We start from the raw sequence: 23,432 nt of genomic DNA, 5'->3' as shown, positions 1-23,432 counted from the left end.
TTTATTGATGCTTGCCTGTTTGGTTGCACTAGAAGAAATCTGGAATGTGCAGATGTTTTCACCATGAAACTAAAGATAATTAGAGTGAATTTACCAGTAAAGTTGGCAAAAGTACGGTTGAATTCATACTAAAAAAAACCCCTCATAATGGGGGTTAGACATGTTGATAGAATCATGACTGTAAATGAAATTAACTAAAAATTTAACAAAGGCAAGTCCACTATTATTAATTTATCAATTAATAGTATAGTTACGGTGAGTAAATATATCATTCTCAGTCCGATTAAAAGTATTAGTAATTATTGTCTTACTATTATTTAATCGATAAATTTGAATGATCATTTAAACTAAAATTAACTAAATTAATTAACTACGAATACGACAAAGAATAATTCAAGAAATTTGAATAACAATTAAGAAGCAAAACAATACCCAAGAAAGAATCCACCTAGATTTCATCTGTCATTATCAATCTAAATTACGCAAATTCTCACTTAGTATCTTGATCCATAAAATCATTAAATTATGCTAATATCTCTCTTCAAGAAGAATAAGAGTAACTAACTCTGGTTGATTAATTGAAATTTCTTTCTAATTAAAACCCTTATTATCACATTAACTTGATCTATGGATTCTCATATTATATTTGACTCTAATTTGATAGATTTATGTCGTTCTATTTCTAGAATTGCATGCAATTTCACTCAATTACACTAGATCTACTCTTAAACAGGGTATATTCCTCCTCTTATTTAAGCACATCAAACATGGATTAATAGCTTAGAAATATTAAACCAATAATTAAACACACATAATTAAAAATAAGGTCTAATTATTTATTGCGTAAAATAAAAATTAAAAGACAATTCATCATAGGGTTCGTCTCCCTAGGTATTTAGAAAATTAGTTCATGCTTGCAAATGAAAACATCTAAAATACAGTATAACCACAAAAACAAAGAAACTCATAATAATCTCCAAAGAAATCAAAAGGGAATATTCAATCTTGATGGAAATCTTCTTCAGAATCGACTTCAATGGTATTTTTCGAGTTGTTTTCTTAAGTATTCTATGACAGCTCACTTCTACCTTTTTATTTTTGTCATATATAGGTCTTAGAATGTCCGAAAAACTCTGAAAATTGAGTTTTTCCGTTGTTTGGAGTGCAATTCGCAAAATCGACACGGCTTGCCACATGGTTGTGTGGCAGCCTGTGTGGCTCACACGACCTTTTGTCCAAGACGTGTGGAAGGTCCAACCCACGTGGCTCCTGTAACTCGCTCCAATTTTTCAGTTTTTGCTCTTTTTTGCTCCCAAATACTCTCCTAAGTATAAAAACATGAATTTAAAGAATTATGAGCATAAAATTCACCATTAACATCGAATAATCACCCAAAAAACGCATTAAGAATGAGATTAAAACATGTTACTTTTAGCACCTATCATAAATAAAATATGAAACAGACATGTTTATACGTTTGATTAAAATCATGTTTAGGGTTATCCATTCATTAATCATTTGGTTAAGCAACCTTAATTCTTTAAGTGGTGATAGACGATGTCAATTTGAAATTAATTACCGAACAATACGAGCTTGAAAGTAGAATTTCATGCTAGAAAAATCGGAATCTTTTGACTCATAGTTAACTATTTATTTCACTCAATTGGCATTGTAAAAAGGAGGAGAGAAAGAAATAAACAAGCTCTACACTACTTTGATCCTGTATTTATACAATTTTTTTACTTCAACTGGTAGCTGATTTGGTCTCCAAATTAATGAAATTAATCAATTGTAATTTCACATGCGATTGTCTTTACCATGATTATCTCACACATAATTTATGAAAATTTTAGTCTAAAGTTTGCTCCACAACACATTTCTTTTAGTTTATCTATTAATATATTAGTGTTATGAGAAATTAATGAGGGGTTCAAGTTCAAGATGTATATCAATGTTATCTTTTTTTAAGGTTCTATTCGTCCCCGTTTATATTATGGTGTGGAGAAAAGTTACTGGCAAATGAACCTCGAGGATACAATAAAATTCAATGACCATCTACGTTTTGCACTGATGGTGGGAGAGTAAAAAGAAACTTAATTTCTATTTTTTTTTTGTGTCATACAAATGAATTTTCACTAGGAGGTCTCATGTCTCTTCATATGAACATAATTACCCAAATAGATAGTTATATCTTTAGCAATACATAATTACTCAATAGATGTCTACTTGAATAGTTATGACTATTTGTTAATAATTAAAATAACCAAGTGACATAACTTTTGGTTACTTGTAACTTTTCATTTGAAACTATTGGAACACTGTTATTGGGAATTATCCATATTTATGGAAAATCAAAGATATGGGTATCAAATAATAGAAAGTCAAAGATATGGGTATCAAATATTGGAAAGTCAAATATATGGGTATCGCGATATTGACATAATAAAATCTGAGATATTTGCAATATATGGTCCCTAATTGTAAAGTGACTTTGCAAGTTGATCCCTGAACCTCAACTATAAATAAGCATGACAATCTCTCATTCGGTATCTCAAACTTGCCATTCTCTACTTAAGGCATTGTTTTCTCTCTCTCTCTTTATAAATTCTCACTTGTATTTTGGAGTGAAATATATTTGGTAGTGCCCGAGGACGTAGGCAAAATTTGCTGAACCTCGTTAAATTCTTGTGTTCTTTATTGTATTATTTTGCATGAATTGTGTGTGTGATTGTAGGGATTTATTGTGCTATTAAATTACGATTGAGAGATATTCTGGCTAGGAAAGACCTGGTACTTAAGCGATCCTTGAGATCCACCTCTCTTTCTTGGGAATTGAACTTAGTGTGATTTTTTAGTACAATAATTTTACTCTTTTACATGCTTCCGCACAACAATTGGTATCAGAGCTAGATTCGTACTTGGGGAATACAATCGTTCACGGGACTGTTCACGTACTGTAGTTGGGATTGAGGAGAAAAAATGGAAAAGGCATCGTCATCAACAAAGACTACTGTGATCAATGCGAAATTTGAAGTAGAGAAATTTGATGGTACCAATAATTTTGGTATGTAGCAATGTGAGATCCTGGATGTCTTATGTCAGCAAGAGCTGGATATAGCCCTTGAAGAAAAACCTGACAAGATGGATGACAAGGAGTGGGCCAAGATCAATAGACAGGCATGTGGAACAATTCGCCTATGTTTGGCCAAAGAGCAGAAGTACTCTGTCATGAAGGAGACATCAGCGAAGAAGTTGTGGGATACACTGGAAGAAAAGTTTCTAACAAAAAGTCTTGAAAATAGGCTTTATATGAAAAAGAAACTTTATCGATTCACGTATGCACCCGGTATGTCGATGAATGACCATGTGAACTCATTCAATAAAATTTTAGCAGACTTGCTAAATTTGGATGAGAAATGTGAAGATGAAGACAAGGCATTACTGTTGTTGAATTCTCTTCCTGATGAATATGATCATCTTACCACCACATTGCTTCATGGGAAGGATACAATCACATTTGATGCAGTCTGTAATGCGTTGTATAGATCTGAGACTCGAAAGAAAGATAAAAAAGATCACAGAGATACAACTACAGAAGTCTTAACAGTAAGAGGTCGTTCGCGCAGCAACAAATCTGGTAGAAGGAGTAAGTCCAAAGGGAGACCTGCCAAAGATGAATGTATTTTTTGTCGTGAGAAAGGGCATTGGAAAAAGAATTGTCCTAAGTTACAAAAGGGTAAAACTATTTCTGATGCATGTGTAGCGGAGCATGATGAGGAGTCAGACTTTAGCTTGGTTGGCATGGCAATGGCATGTCATACAGATGAGTGGATTTTGGATTCGGGATGTACTTACCATATGTGTCCTAATAAGGACTGGTTTTCTAGTCTTGAAGAACTAGAAGGTGGAGTTGTTTTTATGGGCAATGATAGCGCTTGTAAGACAATGGGAGTAGGTACAATCCAATTGAAGAATCACGACGGCTCAATTCAAGTCTTGACAGATGTTCGCTACATACCTAGCTTGAAGAAAAATCTTATCTCATTAGGGGTCCTAAAATCTAAAGGGCTCATAATCACTTTGAGAGATGGATTACTAAAGGTAGTAGCTGGGGTATTGACGGTGATGAAAGGCACAAGAAGGAATAATCTGTACTATTTAAATGGAAGTACAATTATTGGATCAACATCAACAGCTTCTACGAAAGATGCAGATTTAGAGGCTATCAGGTTATGGCATATGCGATTGGGACATGCTGGTGAAAAAGCTTTGCAGAGTTTGGCGAAGCAAGGCTTGTTGAAAGGTGCAAATTCTTGCAAATTGGAATTCTGTGAACATTGTGTTCTGGGCAAGCAGACGAGGATAAAATTTGGTTCAGCAATTCACAATACAAAAGGAATTCTGGACTACGTTCACAGTGATGTGTGGGGACCTACTAAAGTGGCTTTTTTGGGAGGTATGCACTATTTTGTTACTTTTGTTGATGATTATTCAAGAAAAGTATGGGTGTATCTAATGAAAAGGAAAAATGAAGTTTTGGATGTATTTCTGAAATGGAAGAATATGGTGGAGACCCAGACTGGTCGAAAAGTCAAACGACTTTGATCAGACAATGGTACTGAATACAAGAATGATCTATTTCTACAAGTATGTCACGATGAAGGCATTGTACGACACTTCACTGTTCGAGATACACCACAACAGAATGGGGTGGCAGAACGTATGAATCGGACTATACTGGAGAAAGTTCGATGTATATTGTCCAATGCTGGATTGGGTAAAGAATTTTGGGCTGAGGCAATTACATATGCATGCCATCTAATTAATCGGTTGCCATCAGCTGCAATAAATGGAAAAACTCCTATGGAGAGGTGGGCTGGTAAACCTGCTACTGATTATGATTCTTTACATGTTTTTGGTTCCACTGCATATTATCATGTAAAAGAATCTAAGTTAGACCCAAGAGCAAAGAAAGCATTATTCATAGGTATAACTGGTGGAGTAAAAGATACCGTCTCTGGTGTCCTGATACAAGGAAAATTATTTTCAGTAGAGATGTGACTTTTGATGAATCAACCATGATGAAGAACAATGATTCACAAAAGGATAACACAACCAGTGGCACTTTGCAGCAGGTGGAGCTTGAAAAGGTTAATGATGATCCAGCTAATATTGAAGGAACAAATGATGAAGAAGTTTCGACCCAAGAACTTCTACAGCAACATGATTCAATTGCATATAGAAGGCCAAGAAGAGAGATTCGTATGCCTGCTCGCTTTGATGATATGGTGGCCTATGCACTTCCAATTGCAGATGATGATGTTCCTTCTACTTACATAGAAGCAAGAAGTAACCCTAATGGTGTAAAGTAGAAACAAGCTATGAATGAAGAAATGCAGTCTCTTCATAAAAATAGGACTTGGGAGTTGGTGACACTACCCAAAGGAAAGAAGGAAATTGGATGCAAATGGGTATATGCAAAGAAGGAAGGATTTCCTGATAAAAATGAAGTTCGATACAAGGCTAGATTGGTAGCAAAGGGTTACGCTCAGAAAGAAGGAATAGACTACAATGAACTATTTTCTCCAATTGTGAAGCATTCGTCTATTCGAATTTTGCTAGCCTTGGTTGCGCAATATGATCTTGAACTAGTTCAGCTCGATGTGAAGATCGTATTTTTACACGGTGATTTGGAAGAGGAAATCTATATGACTCAGCCAGATGGATTCAAGGTTACTGATAAAGAAAATTGGGTTTGCAAACTGACAAAGTCGCTTTATGGATTGAAACAATCTCCGAGGCAGTGGTACAAGCGATTTGATCAGTTCATGAAAGGGCAAAGGTATACAAGAAGTAAATTTGATCATTATGTGTATTTTCAAAAGCTACAAGAAGGATTTTTCGTATACTTGCTCTTATATGTTGATGATATGTTGATAGCATCTAAGAGTAAAGTTGAAATTGAGAGACTGAAGACTCAACTCAACCTTGAGTTTGAGATGAAAGATCTAGGTGAAGTTAAGAAGATCCTTGGCATGGAAATATGTAGGGATAGAGCTCATGGCAGAGTTAGTTTGTCTCAGAAGCAATATTTAAAGAAGATACTACAGAAGTTTGGCATGAACGAGCAGACTAAAGTTGTAAGTACCCCGTTGGCTTCTCATTTCAAGCTTTCTGCACAACTATCTCCTTCGACAAATACGGAACAAGAATACATGTTACAAGTTCCGTATTCCAATGCAGTAGGTAGCTTGATGTATGCAATGGTGTGTACAAGACCCGACATTTCACAGGCAGTTAGTATAGTGAGCAGGTATATGCATAATCCTGGAAAAGGACATTGGCAAGCTGTGAAATGGATTCTACGGTATATTCATAAGACCATGGATATTGGATTACTGTTCAAGCAGGATACTACACTTGGTAAATGTGTTGTTGGGTTCGTTGATTCTGATTATGCCGGTGATTTGGACAAACGGAGATCAACCACTGGTTATGTGTTTACTCTTGCTGGAGGACCAATAAGTTGGAAGTCTACACTGCAGTCTACAGTTGCGTTGTTAACCCCAGAAGCTGAATACATGGCTGTAACAGAGGCTGTAAAGGAAGCTATTTGGTTACAAGGTATGGTTAAAACCTTGGGATTGGTTCAGGAGCATATTAATGTGTATTGTGATAGTCAAAGTGCTATTCATTTAGCAAAGAATCAAGTCTATCATGCACGTACAAAGCATATCGACGTACGTTTCCATTTTGTACGGGAAATTATTGATGATGGGAAAATTCACCTTCAGAAGTTAAGACTGCAGATAATCCCGCAGATATGATGACCAAGGTGGTAATAACAATCAAGTTCGAACATTGTTTGAACTTGATCAATATTCTGCATGTTTAACAGTTGAAGAAGGCACTATCAAGTGTTGTTGACAAAGGCAGAGAGAATTGTGTGAAGATAAGATTATTCGAATCAAATCTTCAAGGTGGAGATTATTGGGAATTATCCATATTTATGGAAAATCAAAGATATGGGTATCAAATAATAGAAAGTCAAAGATATGGGTATCAAATAATGGAAAGTCAAAGATATGGGTATCAAATATTGGAAAGTCAAATATATGGTATCGAGATATTGGCATAATAAATCTGAGATATTTGCAATATATGGTCCCTAATTGTAAAGTGACTTTGCAAGTTGATCCCTGAACCTCAACTATAAATAAGCATGACCATCTCTCATTCGGTATCTCAAACTTGTCATTCTCTACTTAAGGCATTGTTTTCTCTCTCTCTCTTTGTAAATTCTCACTTGTATTTTGGAGTGAAATATATTTGGTAGTGCCCGAGGACGTAGGCAAAATTTGCTGAACCTCGTTAAATTCTTGTGTTCTTTATTGTATTATTCTGCATGAATTGTGTGTGTGATTGTAGTGATTTATTGTGCTATTAAATTACGATTGAGGGATATTCTGGCTAGGAAAGACCTGGTACTTAAGCGATCCTTGTGATCCACCTCTCTTTCCTGGGAATTGAACTTAGTGTGATTTTTTAGTACAATAATTTTACTCTTTTACACGCTTCCGCACAACAACTGTATATATTTTGAAAATATTCCAACAATATATATAAATAAAAGTACGAGCTTGGAAAAACTTTTAAATTGACAACTCTTTATTATTAATTATATTACTAAATTAATATTATTAGAATAATAATTTATTTGTATTATTAGGTGATAATAATAAAAGTAACATTAATTAATATGATTGTATATTAATTTGGAATTAGTTAATTTGATCATATCTTTTAAAACTTTTAACTAAAAAATAACATAATATATTATTAATTAATAAAATCGTAAATCTATAAATAATTAAATATAATTGTATAATTAAAATTAATAAAAATTAAAGTTTTTAATTAAATATTCCGATTAAATAAATATAATTTTTTATATATAAGTATAATTTTATGTTAAATACAATAATAACTAATAATTTTAAAATCATTTTTTAATTAATAAGAATTAAATGTGTGAGATTAATATTATGCATATAAAAGGATAGTGTTAATATATTGGTAATATAATTTTTTTCCATTAATATTGATAATCTAATCTAAAATATATAAATTTATTTATTCTTTATTTATATGACAAAAATTAAAAGATAATATATATATTTTAATTAAATTAAATATTAATTTTTTATAAATACTAATTGCATCTAATAAAATCGGTTCAATCCAATATAAATTTCAATTTGACAAATAATATGACTTATATCTATTTGAAAGATTAAAATAAAGAAAATTGATCCTTTAGAAATTAGTATTTTGTATTATTTATGTTTGCTATAATTTTTAAATCTATAAAATCAATATTGTATTATAATATATATAAAAATAAAGATAAAAAATAAAATAAATATTGTAATATAATATAAAGATAAAGATAAAGATAATTATTTTATTAGTGATGTTTCCATTAAATCTTGAATATAAGATTAAGTTCATAACAAATTATTAATATAAAATCATTATAACTATAATTATTTTATTAATAATGTTTCCATTATCAATGTACTAGTTATTATCAATTAATTAGATTTTGGATCCATGTTACACTACACTAATTATTTTAAACTAATTATCACTTAATTAATGTTACAGTTATATATGCATTAAAATTAATTTGAATTAGCACTATTAATATATGCATTAACAAGACATTTTCATTCAAAATAACATCTAAAAAACTACTAGAAAATTCACATGTTAGCATTATTTAATAGGTTTTATTTCCATCACCAAAAATTGATATTCGATAATTTTACTATTATTAAATTTTAATAATATTTACACAATAGTGAATGTTGTTTACTATTATATTATGAAATATTATGTCAATGACAATGATTTATTAAAGTAATGGTTCTTTGTTGGTGAATTTTTTACTCAATTTTTTATGACAATTTATTTTGTCTGATTACTTCATATTTTACTATCAGTTGCTTTCCATTTTTTTATTTTGATTAATTTTAAAACGTTATTTTATTCTCTCAATTATTTTTGTAAATTTATAGACTTTTATTATAAATAAGATGAATTAATTTAATTAGCCAATATTTTTTAAAATTTTAAAAAAAATATTATTTAATAAATTTTAAAAATAAACACGTAAAATTAGAATTATATATATAAAAATACGAATTTAAAAAAATAGAATGGAATTATATATATAAAAGTATACGTTGATTGTTGTGCTCATATAGGGTATAAAATATTTGAAGGGATCCAACACGTTTTACCAAATTTCCAAAGGTTCATTAAGAAACAACATACAATTTAAAAATCATGTCACCAAGATGAAGCATGGGTTTGGATTTTGGACTTGAATTGAAATTTGAAAGGGTCCATCTTGCCAGCCCGGCAGTGACTCTGCCCACACTTCCTTACCAAATTTAAAGCTCCAAATTATGCTTAATATATATAAAACAATTCAACCTTCAAGTAAGTATCCAATCGAATTAAACTTTTAAATCACAATTTTGCCGAGGACGTTATATTTATCAAAAAAATGGCTTGGAAAAGGAAAAAGAATTAATTAAAAAAATTGTATTTTAAATTAAAAATTACCTAAACCATGGAGATTAGGATGGTTGACGTTGACCCCCATGGAATGATTTGTATCCATAACTTGTGTACTTATTGGGCAGATTTTTTTCCCAGCATGACTTGATTATGTATTGTTATTTTATTCTCAATAGCCTCATACTTCTTCTTAAGGATAAAGGGAAAGTACGTAGAACAGTAAAAAGCATTTAAATTTGCAATTTGATTGAAGGGATGACGGCCTAGCAATGATGAAATGGAGAGGTGGTATTAATACGACATGACCACAGCACGAGCGGAGCAATTAACGTTACAATTTGCTTCCAATTGGATTTTTTTTTTTATCCACCAAGTCTTTGGGGAGTAATGCCATCAAATCAAAAGCAATTTACATGGGAATATTTTGGTACCTGATAAAAGGAAAAAACCAAAACACCAACACCAACACCAACACATTGTCTTGTCTCCCAGCAAAGCAAAGGCAACGGCGAGTAAATTTTATGACAGAAAAGATGCAGCAAAGCGAATCATAATATGGTACAAACGGTGGGCATGAAAACATATCAGTAAATGCGTGCAAATTATATTTAAATCGGTCCAAACTTATGCAAGGTTTGAGCATTTTTCAAAACCCTAAATTTAGTATGGCAGAGGGAAACGAAATAACATAAATTATTTTTATAATTAAAATGGTAAAAGATTCTCTGATGTTATTGAATTATGGCTTAGATTTTGTTTCTGAATTCTGACTTGGTCAAAGGCTGAGTTTTGCTAGAGACTTGCTGATATGCAATTATAATCCTATTCTACGACCCTTGCACACTTATCAATTTCATTAAAACTATTTTTTAAAATATGAAATAAATAAATAAATAACCAGCTTTTAAATTAGTAAATAGTAATGTGCATTTTGATTAGTGATACATGTGCCGTAGGCAATGTTTTTTTTTCTTTTCATTTCCCTAAATTTATCATTCCTCCTTTCATATTATCTTTTAAAACCTTTTTTTATTAGGTTAAATTTTTATACAAAAAGTACCTATACAATGAGTTTACGGTGGATTAAAAATTTGATGCTCCTATTTTTAAAAAAATATAAAATAGGATAATTTATACAATATTATGTTCTACTATTCATTGATGGGCACTGATTTCCCGTATCGGTCGTTGAATCGTCGCTTGAAACTTGTTAGTGGAACTTTAAAGAAAAAATTTTCAACCCATTGACCTAACTAAAAACTTTTGAATAGTTTAGTATCTAAATTACAATCTTTTTAATTAAGTGAGTAATGGTATAGTTTACTCTATAAAATAATATGATATATACACCTAAACATTTTGACTGTTTGAAAATTATTATAATTTTATTTTATTTTTTAAATGTGGAAAAGGTTTGTCCAATTATATATATAAAAAGCCAAAATATTTATGTCGAAGTCATCAAGTAGTTTGACAAAATTAACAACAACAAAATTTAATCTCAAGATTCTAAGAAAATAATCAAATTATAATTGAGGGGTTAAATTGGCAAAAATACATAGCATAGGGATCTTTTATAAATTTGACTTGTCATGGTATTTACAATTCAGATTATTATTATTATTATTATTATTATTATTATTTTATTTTGTTCATAGCATATTATAAGCCAATTACCGGCCTATCTTTCTCATTAGCTTTGAGTTTGATATATTGCCAATCAACTCCCGCACTCTAATTTAGAGAGATTTTCATACATGAAAAATTTGTTTGATGAGAGACAGCCGGCCCCCACTTTCTTTTTAATTAAAAGGAAAAGAATAACCTTTCATCTTGATCGAAAACCCTAATTCAGATCATATAAAGGTGAGGGAGCAAGGAACAAGAAGAAGATTTAACAGCTAGAATCTTTCCTCTTTTGCTTGTCGTGTTTTCTATTATTCTCTCTTCTTTTTATAGAATGTTTTCTTCTCTCACTGAAAGACAAGAGGAAAGATGATTGATATAAGAGGAAGCTTTTAAGGATATATATAAATATGGCAACTTTCTCAAAGCTGTTTTAGAAGGATGTATTTTCTTTTCATTCATTTCTTGGCTACTTTTGCCATGTCTTTGTAATCGCTTTTTCGAGCTATACCCATATCTTTGTTTCTGTTTTCCCAATTGTACAACTTTCACCATCTAGATGATATAAATATATATATATATAGATAACGGCCCTTTCTAGCTTTTCATACTGCAATTTTAAAAAAGTTAATCAAAGCTTTCTTCATGGATTCCAGTGATAGTAGTAGCATGCAATCTGCAAGTGGGGTTGATGAAGGGTGCGAGTCACCGACGGAGTCGGTCCCAGCTTTTATGAACACTAATCCCTTATCAAATCCACACCCATCACTTGTCTTGCACCATCAAAACCACCCACCAATTTTCTTTGATCCTTCTGCAAATTATCTCAACCCTTTCTCTCAATCTCAACAAATTGATTCACTGCTGAATATTGATGGGTTTAGGCCGCTAAGCCAAAGACCTAAACCAAACTGTTGCACTGTTGACTTGGGTAGCTTTCATCTTCAAGGCTTATCTTCATCGAGCCAATCTACATTAGGTGCCCAAGAACTTAACCAAGGCTGCTTATATCCAAGCTCATCATCCTTGCAATCAAGGCCATATCATGATGTAAGGCTTTTAACAAAATCCGATCAGAAAAGTGTTGTGAAGAACCCCAAGAAACGAACGAGAGCATCGAGAACGGCACCCACTACAGTTCTCACCACCGACACAATGAATTTTAGAGCAATAGTGCAAGAATTTACTGGAATCCCTGCACCACCGTTTTCGGGTTCATCATATTCTCGAAGGCCTGATCTTTTCGGCTCTAGGTCAGGTATGCGATCCGGTCATGTAGAAACTTTAGGTTCTCTCGACCCTCTACGTCCCTCAGCTAAAAGGGTTAAGCCAACTCCTTTTCTAGCTTCTTCTTCTCCTTCATTGTTAAATAATCCTTTAGCTGATGCTAATATTACCAATACAAGTAGCAATAATACCGTTCCCACTTGTATTAACTATGCTCAACTGCCTTCTGATTTAGGCATGCTAAAACAGACTCAAAATATGCTAAACTTGCAGAACCAGAGCCCCCTCCTATCATTCCAGTCCTTCCTACATCCTACAACTCTTCAGCCCTGTCTTAATTTGGCTGGTTTTGGTGTGAATTCCCATGGAACTTCAGCCATGCCTTCCATTGATGACTTGGGCATGAGTCATGGGAATGAAGATCATTTGAGGCCTTTAGATCACTGGAATCGTGGTAGCACTGGTACTGATCAAAATTCGCAAAGAAATAACAGCTGCAAGTTGAACTACTCAGCTTCTTCATCAGGTTTTCAGCATGATAAGGAATTGGAAAACGTTTCACTTAGAGCTGAAGGTACGGTTGATTCATGGAATTGTCATGCAGACCAGTAGAATAATTACTTACATGAAATTTGTAATGCAGAGAACTAGAATTTTAATGTGAATAGGCTTTTCAAGCAGTAATCATGTTCTCTTCTCTCTTTTCTTTTTCTTCTCATTTTAGAAATAAATAAGAAATTTAAACTGCAATTTGTTCGGTGAGAAATAAAATTATGATTAATTAAAATACAAAAATTTTATAACTAAATAACTAAAATTTAAGTAAAACACTGTTGTTATTAAATTAGTCTAATTTATTCTCCTCAATTTCGAATACGAGGAACTAAGATAATTAATTAGAGCTAATATTTTCTTCTGTGAATTATATGTAATTATAATTGATATAATAAATAAATTTAGCTCTTATTATTTATATATTTTGTGCACTGATGACAAAATATTGCGGGTATAATTTGTTAAATTAAAATTAAAATTATAGAATATATAAATATGCTAATAAAAAAAAATATAATTGATGAATAATATTAATGTTGTCATATTAACTGTTCACTTCTAAAATTAATAGGATTTAAATTATTTTAAATTTATTAGAAAAACTAATTTACTTAATATCAAAATTTTTAAAATAATTTTAAATTTAATAAATTCATATTTTATATTTTTTAATATATATAATATTAAATTTTAACTAATTTATTTATAATATATTTACAACCTAAATTCATTATCTAACAGAGCATAAATATACCTTAAATAAATGTTAAATATTAAATAATATCCCAATTTATTATTGTTTTGCCGTATGCTAATATTAAGATGCCGCCTAACATCTATGGCAATTTTAGGATTTAGGTTAATTTAATGACCCGTTGAGGATAGAATTGATTTTTAATTGGATCTATTCCAATCATTTAAATTTTTATTTAAATTAGTAAAGGATATGTTTATTTAATTTGATTATAAATGTAGTATAGCATATGTCAACTTTTTTTAATGAAAAGCTAATTATTTATTAAAAATAGAAACTAAAAGGCACAATCAACAAAAATAATAAAATTCAAAAAGAAAATACACAACACAAATAAAAAGAGGTCTTGCTCACGGAGACTCTAACCCACGTTAGCCATCAACTGAAAGCCGCAAGAACGACAAGGAGGAAACACTATTTGGATAAAATCCCCAAACTAAAGCATCCCAAGGCATGGACTAGGGTGAGTCAAGCAATCTTCTGTCCTCATCGACAACAGCTATGACCAGCAATGGTGCCTCCTCCATCCAAAAACACTCTTCCTGTAACACTCCTAACACAAGTCCGTTGCCGGCTTAGGGTTACGAGACATTACCAATCAATACACATCATTCAATCATTAACACATCGTAGACATTCAATCTCTATTATCACCATCCAAAATTATACTTATTATCCATACCAAAGTGTACCAAATATACATGCCAATCCATTCATTCATCTATAATCTTCATCTTAATTTCAATACAATCATATAATAATTATAGACCAAATTCCTTAACACATATACTTATATAATTGCATATACCAAATTTAATCCAAATCACAAAGCTTATTACATATCAAATGCATAGATTTCAATTACCAAAATTACTTATACCTATCAAATCATCACAAGGTCAATGCATATCATTTTTATTTATTTATTTTTATTTTCAACTTCAAAAGCTATTCAATTGGTCATTTATATATGGTTTCATTCATGCCTATCACATAACTTATATATCCATTAGAAACATTATCTCAAATCACCATGATTCAACTATCCAAAACATATACCAAAATCCCATGTTATATATATATATATATATATATATCTATATCTATATATCTATACCATATAATTAACCAATTCATCATTTCAAATCCAATCACTTCAAGGCATTTCTTAAGCAATTAAATACCAAAAAGGGGCCTAATGTATGACTAAACAAACATATTATCACAACGGTAATAAGCCATTTCATAAAGCCAAATACATAATCATCAATATGCCAAAAAAAAAAACAATTCTCATCAGGCCAAATATACATAGAAACATACCAAATCTCAATACCAATTACATATCATAATTAAACCATAATCACATTTAATTTCATGCCATAACACATGACAGGATTTTCACCTTTCAAAACAATTCCAAAATCTCTAGTCTATACATGCCATACTTTAGTATTTACAATTCAAAAAAAATACCAAAATAGATGTTCGATAGTGTGATTGAGTCTCTGACAATCCCCGAATCCGAGATAGCTTTATAACACTATAAAACAAAGAAAATTGCACACAATAAGCTCAAAGCTTAGTAAGTTCATAATATAATACCTTTTAACTCATTAAAAAAAATACAATATGACATAATTGCTATCACATAATTCGACTCAAATTACTACTCAAACTTATTCAACTATTACTCATTTCATACCATTTCTTTTAAATCACATACTTATATATTTAATTCTACTCGATCCCAACTTAATTTAACCATGTTCATGCATTCTCATACTCTTGTTTCTATTTAATACATAATAACATAAATCACATAGGTTTCAAATATACCTGTACCATCTCATATATATCTGTTACATTTACCACTTTCTCGTTCAATGACATTGCACACTTAGTACCAACAAATTCGCCCAAGCCATAATATATCGCACACTTAATGCCTTTACCTTAAACCGAAATTTGGCTAAGTATCTCACACTTAGTGCCAATTATTCAACCAACTTGGCTTTAGTCTCGCACTCTCAGTGCCATTTTGATAGCCATATATATATAATATTCACACACATAGTGCCGTATATATTCGATCCACATTTCACATTTTTAATTTTTTTATTCAATCCCATTTCTATTCATTTCATCTCATTCAATATTATTTAAAACCGTGTGCATTATATTCGAACTTACCTTAAACGTAGCAACGACGAGAATAGTCGATCAATCGAGTACTTTGCTCTTGCCCCGATCTAGATCCGAATTTCTCTTCTCTTGATCTATATACATTTAAATTCACTTATTCAATCTCACATAAATCCATAAACACATAATTAGACTTTGTTTTTAAATTAGTACTTATATTTTCACCTTTGGACATTTTAGTCCCTAATTCATAAATACACAAATACACATAATTCTTTGTACTCATGCTTGGCCGAATTCTTATTGAGTCCATAGCAACCCATATTCTTCATTTCTTTCTCATCTAACCCCTAAATTTTATCATTTTCACAATTTAACCCATAATGCTCAAATTCATCAAAATCCAAATACAAAACATATTTATTTCACATATCCATCATATTTCATCAACTATCATCACAAAACTTACAAAATAATCAATAACACATTTCAAAATCATAATCAAATTTTAAAATTGAAGCAGGGGCTTGATAGATTATTGAACAACAATCACAAAAATATAAAAATCATCAAAAATAAATCAAAACACATACATTAATTAAGAAATTTCTAGCCGAAACCTAGCTAGCTTTTTCTTTCTTTTCTTCCTTTGAATTTTCGGCAAGATGAACACAAAATACCACTATTGCATGTTTTCTTTTAATTTAATAAGCCTTAAAACATATATTACCATTTTATCCTTAATGAATTAACATTAAAATCATTTAATATAACCCCATTTATGTCCATTCCCACTATCCATGGTCTAATATCATCATAAGGACCTTTCATTAAATAAACCATAGCAATTATAAACTCTTAACTTATAGCATGCTACCTTTACACTTTACACTATTTAGTCTTTTTATTCGAATTAAGCACATAAATGATAAAATTTTCACACGAAATTTTTCACACATATCACTTAACATGCTGTAACATAGAAAATAATATTAAACTATTATCTTGACTCAGATTTGTGGTCTCGAAACTACTGTTCCGACTAGGATCTAAATCGGGATGTTACACTTCCCTTCTCGTTAAACCATCTTGAGCCATTGCATGTGCAGCTTTGTTCCCCGATCTCACGATCCAATTGAAGCGACAAACATAAATATCTTTGAAAGATCCTTCACCTCCTAGACAAGTGCATTGATTTATGAAAAATCATCTGGATTTGCTGTTAATTTTTGGATTACCGACCTTGAATCTCCTTCCAAAATGACCGGATAGAAACCCAGCTCAAGAGCAAACCTTAAACCGTGTACCGCTACTAACGCTTCTACTGCAAAAATTGTAGGCACTTGACAGGTAAGTCGACTACAAGCCCCCATAATTTGTCCATGTTCATCCTTAATAATTACCAGTGAATATGCTTTCCTTTGTGCAAGGGAAAAATTGCCATCAACATTAATCTTTACCAAAAATGTCGGCCGGAGGAAACAACGAAAAACTAGCGGTGGAGGCGATTGATATACACCTTTAGTCAGTGCCTCAATCTCTGCACAATAACTATGAACAAAAACTACCAAGTCCCCTACTCTCTGGTTTGTTCTCTCATGTAGTAGTTTATTTCTAGCGTACCAGATAGCCAAATAACGCAACTGCAATCTCGGTTCTTCTATTTACAAAATGATTTCAAACATCCATTATAACCATTCATGGAAGTCAATTTGGGCATTATTTCCTAAACTATCATAATGCAAAGCTAACCAGACATCTTTTGCAAAAACACAAAAACATAGGACATGATTCACATCCTTAGCAACTTGATAACATCTAGGGCATAGAGGAGCTAGATCCATTAAATGTATGGTCTGGTAATCCTACCGATTATTTTGATTTGAAGATTTTTGGGTGTCCTGCGTATGTTCATGTCGATAATGGGAAATTGGAACATAAATCCATTAAATGTGTTTTTCTTGGTTATAAGGCTGGTGTTAAAGTGTATAAATTATGGTGTCCTGAAAATAGAAAAGTTGTGATTAGCAGAGATGTTATTTTTTATGAAACTATTATGCTGTCTAACTTATCTCTTAAAGACTCTTTCAATAAAGGCCAACAAAAGCAGGTGGAGCTGCAGATTGATCCAGGATCTACAATAGAGTCTACTCCTAGAGTTAGTAAAAAAACTTAGAGTAGAATTGCTTCTTCATCACAATATTCTATTGCCAAGATAGACTTAGAAGAGAGATTAAACTTTCAAAGAGGTACGCCAAGGCTGATCTAGTTGATTATGCTTTAAACATGATTGAAGATAGAGATGCAAATCAAGAGCCATCTACTTATTCAGAGGCAATTAGCTATAAATATTTAGAAAAGTGGATGTTTGCCATACAAGAAGAGATAAAATCGTTCCATAAGAACATAACATGGGATCTAGTGAAGCTTCCTAAAGGTAAAAAGGTTGTTCGTTGTAAATGAGTCTTCAAAACGAAAGAAGGGACTCTAGGAGTTGAAGAACCCAAATATAAAACAAGGGTGGTTACAAAAGGTTATAGTCAGATTACAGGTGTAGACATCACAGATGTGTTTTCTCTAGTTGTGAAGCATAGTTCGATCCGAGCCTTACTTGGTATTATGGCCATCTATGATTTGGATTTTGAGCAATTAGATGTAAATACGGCATTCTTGCATGAAGAACTTGTGGAAAATATTTACATGCAACAACCAAAAGGTTTTACAGTCTTAGAAAATAAGGACTATGTTTGCTTGCTGAAAAAGTCCCTTTATGGCTTGAAACAGTCACCAAGGCAGTGGTACAAGAGGTTTGATTCTTTTATGACTACTCATGATTTCAAAATAAGCAACTTTGATAGTTGTGTTTATTTTAGAAAAAATAGTAATGATTATTTTGTGTATCTACTCCTCTATTTTGATAACATGTTGATAGCAGCCAAAGATAAATGAGAGATAAGAAAGGTCAAAGCCCAGCTTAGTAAAGAATTTGATATGAATGATTTGGGAGCAGTAAAGAAAATACTGAGGATGGAGATTTTCAGAGATAGAAAAGCATGTAAATTGTACCTAAGTCAGAAATGGTACATTGAGAAAGTTCTTTGCAGGTTCAATATGCATAATGCCAAACCTGTTAATACTCCATTAGCAGCCAATTTCAGGCTTTCATCGGCTTTATCTCCGTTATCAGATGATGAGATTGACTACATGTCACGTGTTATATATTCTAGTATAGTGGAATCTCTCATGTATGTTATGGTTTGCTCACGTCCAGATTTATCATATGCAGTTAGTAAATATATGGCGAATTCCGATAAAGAACACTAGAAAACAGTTCAATAGATTTTTAGATACTTACAAGGTACTACTAATATTTGCTTATAGTTTGGAAGAACTAGAGATGGAGTCATTGGGTATGTTGATTCTGATTTTGTTGGAGACATTGATAAAAGAAAATCTCTCACAATGAATGTCTTTAAAATTAGGGGTTGCGCAATCAGTTGGAAAGCCACTGTGTAAACTACAGTTGCTTTGTCTACTACTGAAGCTGAGTACACGACGATTACTGAGGCTTGTAAAGAAGTTATTTGGTTAAAAAGACTCTTTGGTGAACTCAATAAAGACCTTCAGATTAGTACAGTGTTTTGTGACAGTCAGAGTGTCATCTTCCTTATGAATGATCAAATGTTTTCATGAGAGAACAAAGCACATTGATGTTCGGTATCATTTTGTGCATGATATTATTACTCGTGGTGATATTTTTGTGAGCAAAGTTAGTACTCATGATAATCATATTGATATGATGACTAAGTCATTTCCTATAACCAAGTTTGAGCATTGTTTGGACTTGGTTGATGTTCATTGTTGAAAATTACCCCTTAAGGGGTTTTGTGGAAGAGGTGGAGGACTTGTTCGTTGAGAGTTCGTGATGAAGAACTTGTCCGTTGAGAATTCGTGTCAAGGAGGAGATTGTTAGAATTGTATGATCCAAATTCTTGTTAAAGAAATAAAATATAGTAGCAAAATAGGGGGATCTGTGGGGGAAGAGGTGGAGAACTTGTTCGTTGAGAATTCGTGCTAAGGAGAAGATTGTTAGAGTTGTGTGACCCAAATTCCTGTTAAAGAAATAAAATACAGTGACAAAATAAGGGGATCTATGGGGGCAAAGGCTAAGGCCCCGAAGTGGAATCCGTATAAAAGTACATTTTTTATTTGATATTGATTAGAATAAGGTGTTTCAACCATACTACACTGTTTCTATTTGACATTGATTAGAATAAGGGTTTTCAACCTATAAATAGATGTAGTCGAAACTCTTATTGTATTCATTCGAATTTCAACATTAGTGAATTTTCTTCTCCTCTACCCATAATTTTTTTCCCGAAAGGATTTCCATGTAAAATTTGTATTCTTATTTTTCTTTATTTTACTTTGCGGTCGTTCTATATTACCATTATCAAGCTTTAATTTTTACACCACCCAATAGAAATAACACCACTACTCCCCGTAGAAGTAACATTATAATTGTTTTAAACAATAAAGCCGAGTTTTTTAGAAAAAATTAAAAATCTAGCAAAGTTTTGAATAAGCAGAAACTTTGGTTCTTCATTCTACTTAATTCTGGAGAAACTGGAAGCACATTTTAAAATAATAGTATCTTTTTATAGTCTCCTTCTAACAAAACCGTAGAAAACCAGATATCCATTTTTCCCCCTGAATTCTATTTGAAATATTTTGAGTAACAGTGAACCAATACCTAAGCATTAGAGAAACACACCCAAATATAAAAAATAAAATGAAAAATATTGAGATTTGATAAAAATAATAATTTATACCTTATTATTGGAAAAATACTCTCTCATCTCATAATGGAACTATTAATTTAACATAAAAACAATATATAATTTATTTCAATATTAATACATAATTTAATTACATAGGTACAATATTTAATTGTAATTGAAGTTAAAAATAATATTTATAAAAAAATCAAATATATTTAATTTTATATTACGTAATTAAATTAGGCTTTTCCTCCCGCAATAATCACAGCTGCTATTATATTATGAAAAAAAGAATAGTACTCCACATATATATAATAATGGAGATAGATTGTATACCGTCAAGCTTTTGATGTAAACGCCGTTTTTGTTGATGAATTGGATTAAAAACAGATTGTGTGCATGGATGGGTTATATAACTTATGAAATTTAGGTTGGGGAGGTGGATTAGATATGCTAATCAATAAATGATAAAATAAAGCAATGAGAGATGCTATCTGCCTAAACAATCAATGACATATATTTTATCGTTTCTTTTTTCATATGTTGATTGATTGGTTGTCGTAGATTTTGCTTCACATGGTAGATCTTTTATCTACTCATTGGAATAAACAGAGAGATGGTGATGAATGACTTTGAAACTCAAGGAAATGATTCAACAAGAGAATTGGGGAAAGGAGGATGCCAAATAATAATAATAACCCTATCAAAGGAAAAACATGATAATGATGGATATTTGGAAAACAAGTAATAGGGGGGATGATTAGGCTATGTGGGCAATTTGGAGCAAGAGGACATGTTTTTGGAATCAATAGTGGCCCATGCCAGACAATAATCTGGTTTTTAGCAATCATGATTGTTTTTCTCTCATCCATCCATCCATCCATCACCCTCTCAGTCTCTTTCACTTGTCCTTTGAGTCATGTGAGGGAGGGAGATTGCACTGCCCTCCTTACTTTTTCCTGATTCATAAATGAAAATTCACTGAAAAGATGATGATGTAACTATTGTGTCATAAAACATGCTAATAGCTTAAACTAATACCAATTAAAACTATTAGCTGATAAAACATTTCTCTTCTTTTTTCGAAAAACAAATTTGGTGGCGAGTCAGACACAAACCTTTTCACTTGAACACACTCCCTTTCTTTCAGGATTATACATATTTACTTCAAATCATCAACTATTTAAAATATTCCATCGTACGCAACTGAATTCGCCTACAAAGAGGTGATTGGTGACCACAGGAGAAGAAATTTAGCGTGTCCTTAATCCTAGCCAGCTCCCCTGAGGCTATGGTTGTGCAGTTAGGTTAAGCCCAATAGCTTCTATTAAGGTAGGTAATGTTGAGCCGCCTACTCGCCCGAGCTTTCCGTCTAGAATGATTGGAATTCCCTCGCTACCTGACAAAAAACAATATACTTTCAAATATTAAAGATTCAGAGAGGTCTCCCTCAGCCTGATACAAACCAGGGCCTGGTAATCTTGCTCATACACATGCCCTTGGTTTATGGACAACTTAGTGTTCAATGCTTAGAATGATCTACAGTTTCAATTGAATGTTTAAATTGCGGGTAAAAATATTTTTTTTTCTTTCCTATATAATATTAAAGGTAGAAAAAAAAGATAATATAGTTTGAATCCGTATTAAACGAATGCATGTGTAAAGAATTTTAACCACCATTTTATATCTATGATGAAAAAATCAAAAGCACAAAAGGATGACTTTAACAGTATGGCACGTTGATCCTATTAAGCAAACTCATATTCAGGAATCATGTACAATATATAAGGAGCATGGTTTCTCATATTTATGCATCACATAAGGTTAGAATAGAATATATAGTGATTCAAATTAACGGTTTAAACAAAACAGTGCAAACTTTGTAGTATTATGTACTCATATTATACAACTTATTCAATCACAATAAAATTTTAATTCAATTGATATCGGTATTATTGTCAGTTTAAAAGAATATAAGTTCGAACACGTTTAAAATTATTAATATTTATTTTCAAAATTCGTAATTACCTCTCTTAATAATATTATATTCAAAGATTGAATCTATATTCGATTCAAAAGGTATAATCAATCTTATGGTAAAATAATGCGCCATCTGAACTAACTGCATGTAATTTTCAATTACATGTGGTGGTAGGCTAGAGTTAGCCAAGCTTTAGAAAGAGAAAATCTTACATCCGAAGGTGAAATCCACACTTTCTTTCGTACCAGAAAAAAAATAATAGCCAATAGGGTGGGATTGATTTATAGGGTTACATAATTAGATGCAATAGTCTCTTAATGCTTGCATCTACCTCCTTTGTCGCATCTATGCCATGGGAGTCGATACGTTCGTTTTGGTTTTTACATGTGCCGGTCCAGCGGATACATTTCCATTTATACCGATGGATATAAATTTATATTATATACATTGGAAACTGCTGCTAGAATCTCATTTAAATGATCACTATAAAGAAAAAAATCATCGTCTTAACTTTCAAGTTTATACCGGCCGAGAAAACTCATGAGCTAGAAGCTCTCAAAGGAACCATGCTTGCAAGTTTCAACATTTCTCCTTTGGGATTTCAAAACTACTTTTTCACTCTACAAATAATGAACAACATAGTTTGGATATAAGTGCTTTTAACTTTTTTTTGGAAGCGAAAATTATCGAAATATTTTTATTTATATTAACCTATTTAAAAAGTATATAAAAATTTAGATTAATTTATATTCTATGTTTCATTATGTTAAATATT

General features: G+C 31.7%; 1 protein-coding gene across 1 annotated transcript; it reads left to right on the top strand.

The window, feature by feature from the left end:
- The first annotated feature begins 11,296 nt into the window (after positions 1 to 11,296).
- On the top strand, positions 11,297 to 13,121 carry LOC107902596 (uncharacterized). Its single transcript, XM_041094281.1, has 2 exons — positions 11,297 to 12,472; positions 12,677 to 13,121. Exons 1-2 carry the CDS (start codon positions 11,860 to 11,862, stop codon positions 13,051 to 13,053), a joined length of 990 nt encoding a protein of 329 aa, XP_040950215.1. The 5' UTR covers positions 11,297 to 11,859; the 3' UTR covers positions 13,054 to 13,121.
- Positions 13,122 to 23,432: the final 10,311 nt, after the last annotated feature.

Source organism: Gossypium hirsutum, chromosome D05 (genome assembly GCF_007990345.1).
Source record: "Gossypium hirsutum isolate 1008001.06 chromosome D05, Gossypium_hirsutum_v2.1, whole genome shotgun sequence".
NCBI lineage: Eukaryota > Viridiplantae > Streptophyta > Magnoliopsida > Malvales > Malvaceae > Gossypium > Gossypium hirsutum.
This window is presented reverse-complemented; position numbering and strand designations above follow the sequence as displayed.

Excerpts from the sequence above, each read along its gene's own strand:
- LOC107902596 (XM_041094281.1), top strand. The coding sequence starts at position 11,860 with ATGGATTCCAGTGATAGTAGTAGCATGCAATCTGCAAGTGGGGTTGAT. Across the intron at positions 12,473-12,676 it reads TCTTTTCGGCTCTAGGTCAG|GCATGCTAAAACAGACTCAA; the intron begins GTATGCGATCCG and ends CTTCTGATTTAG.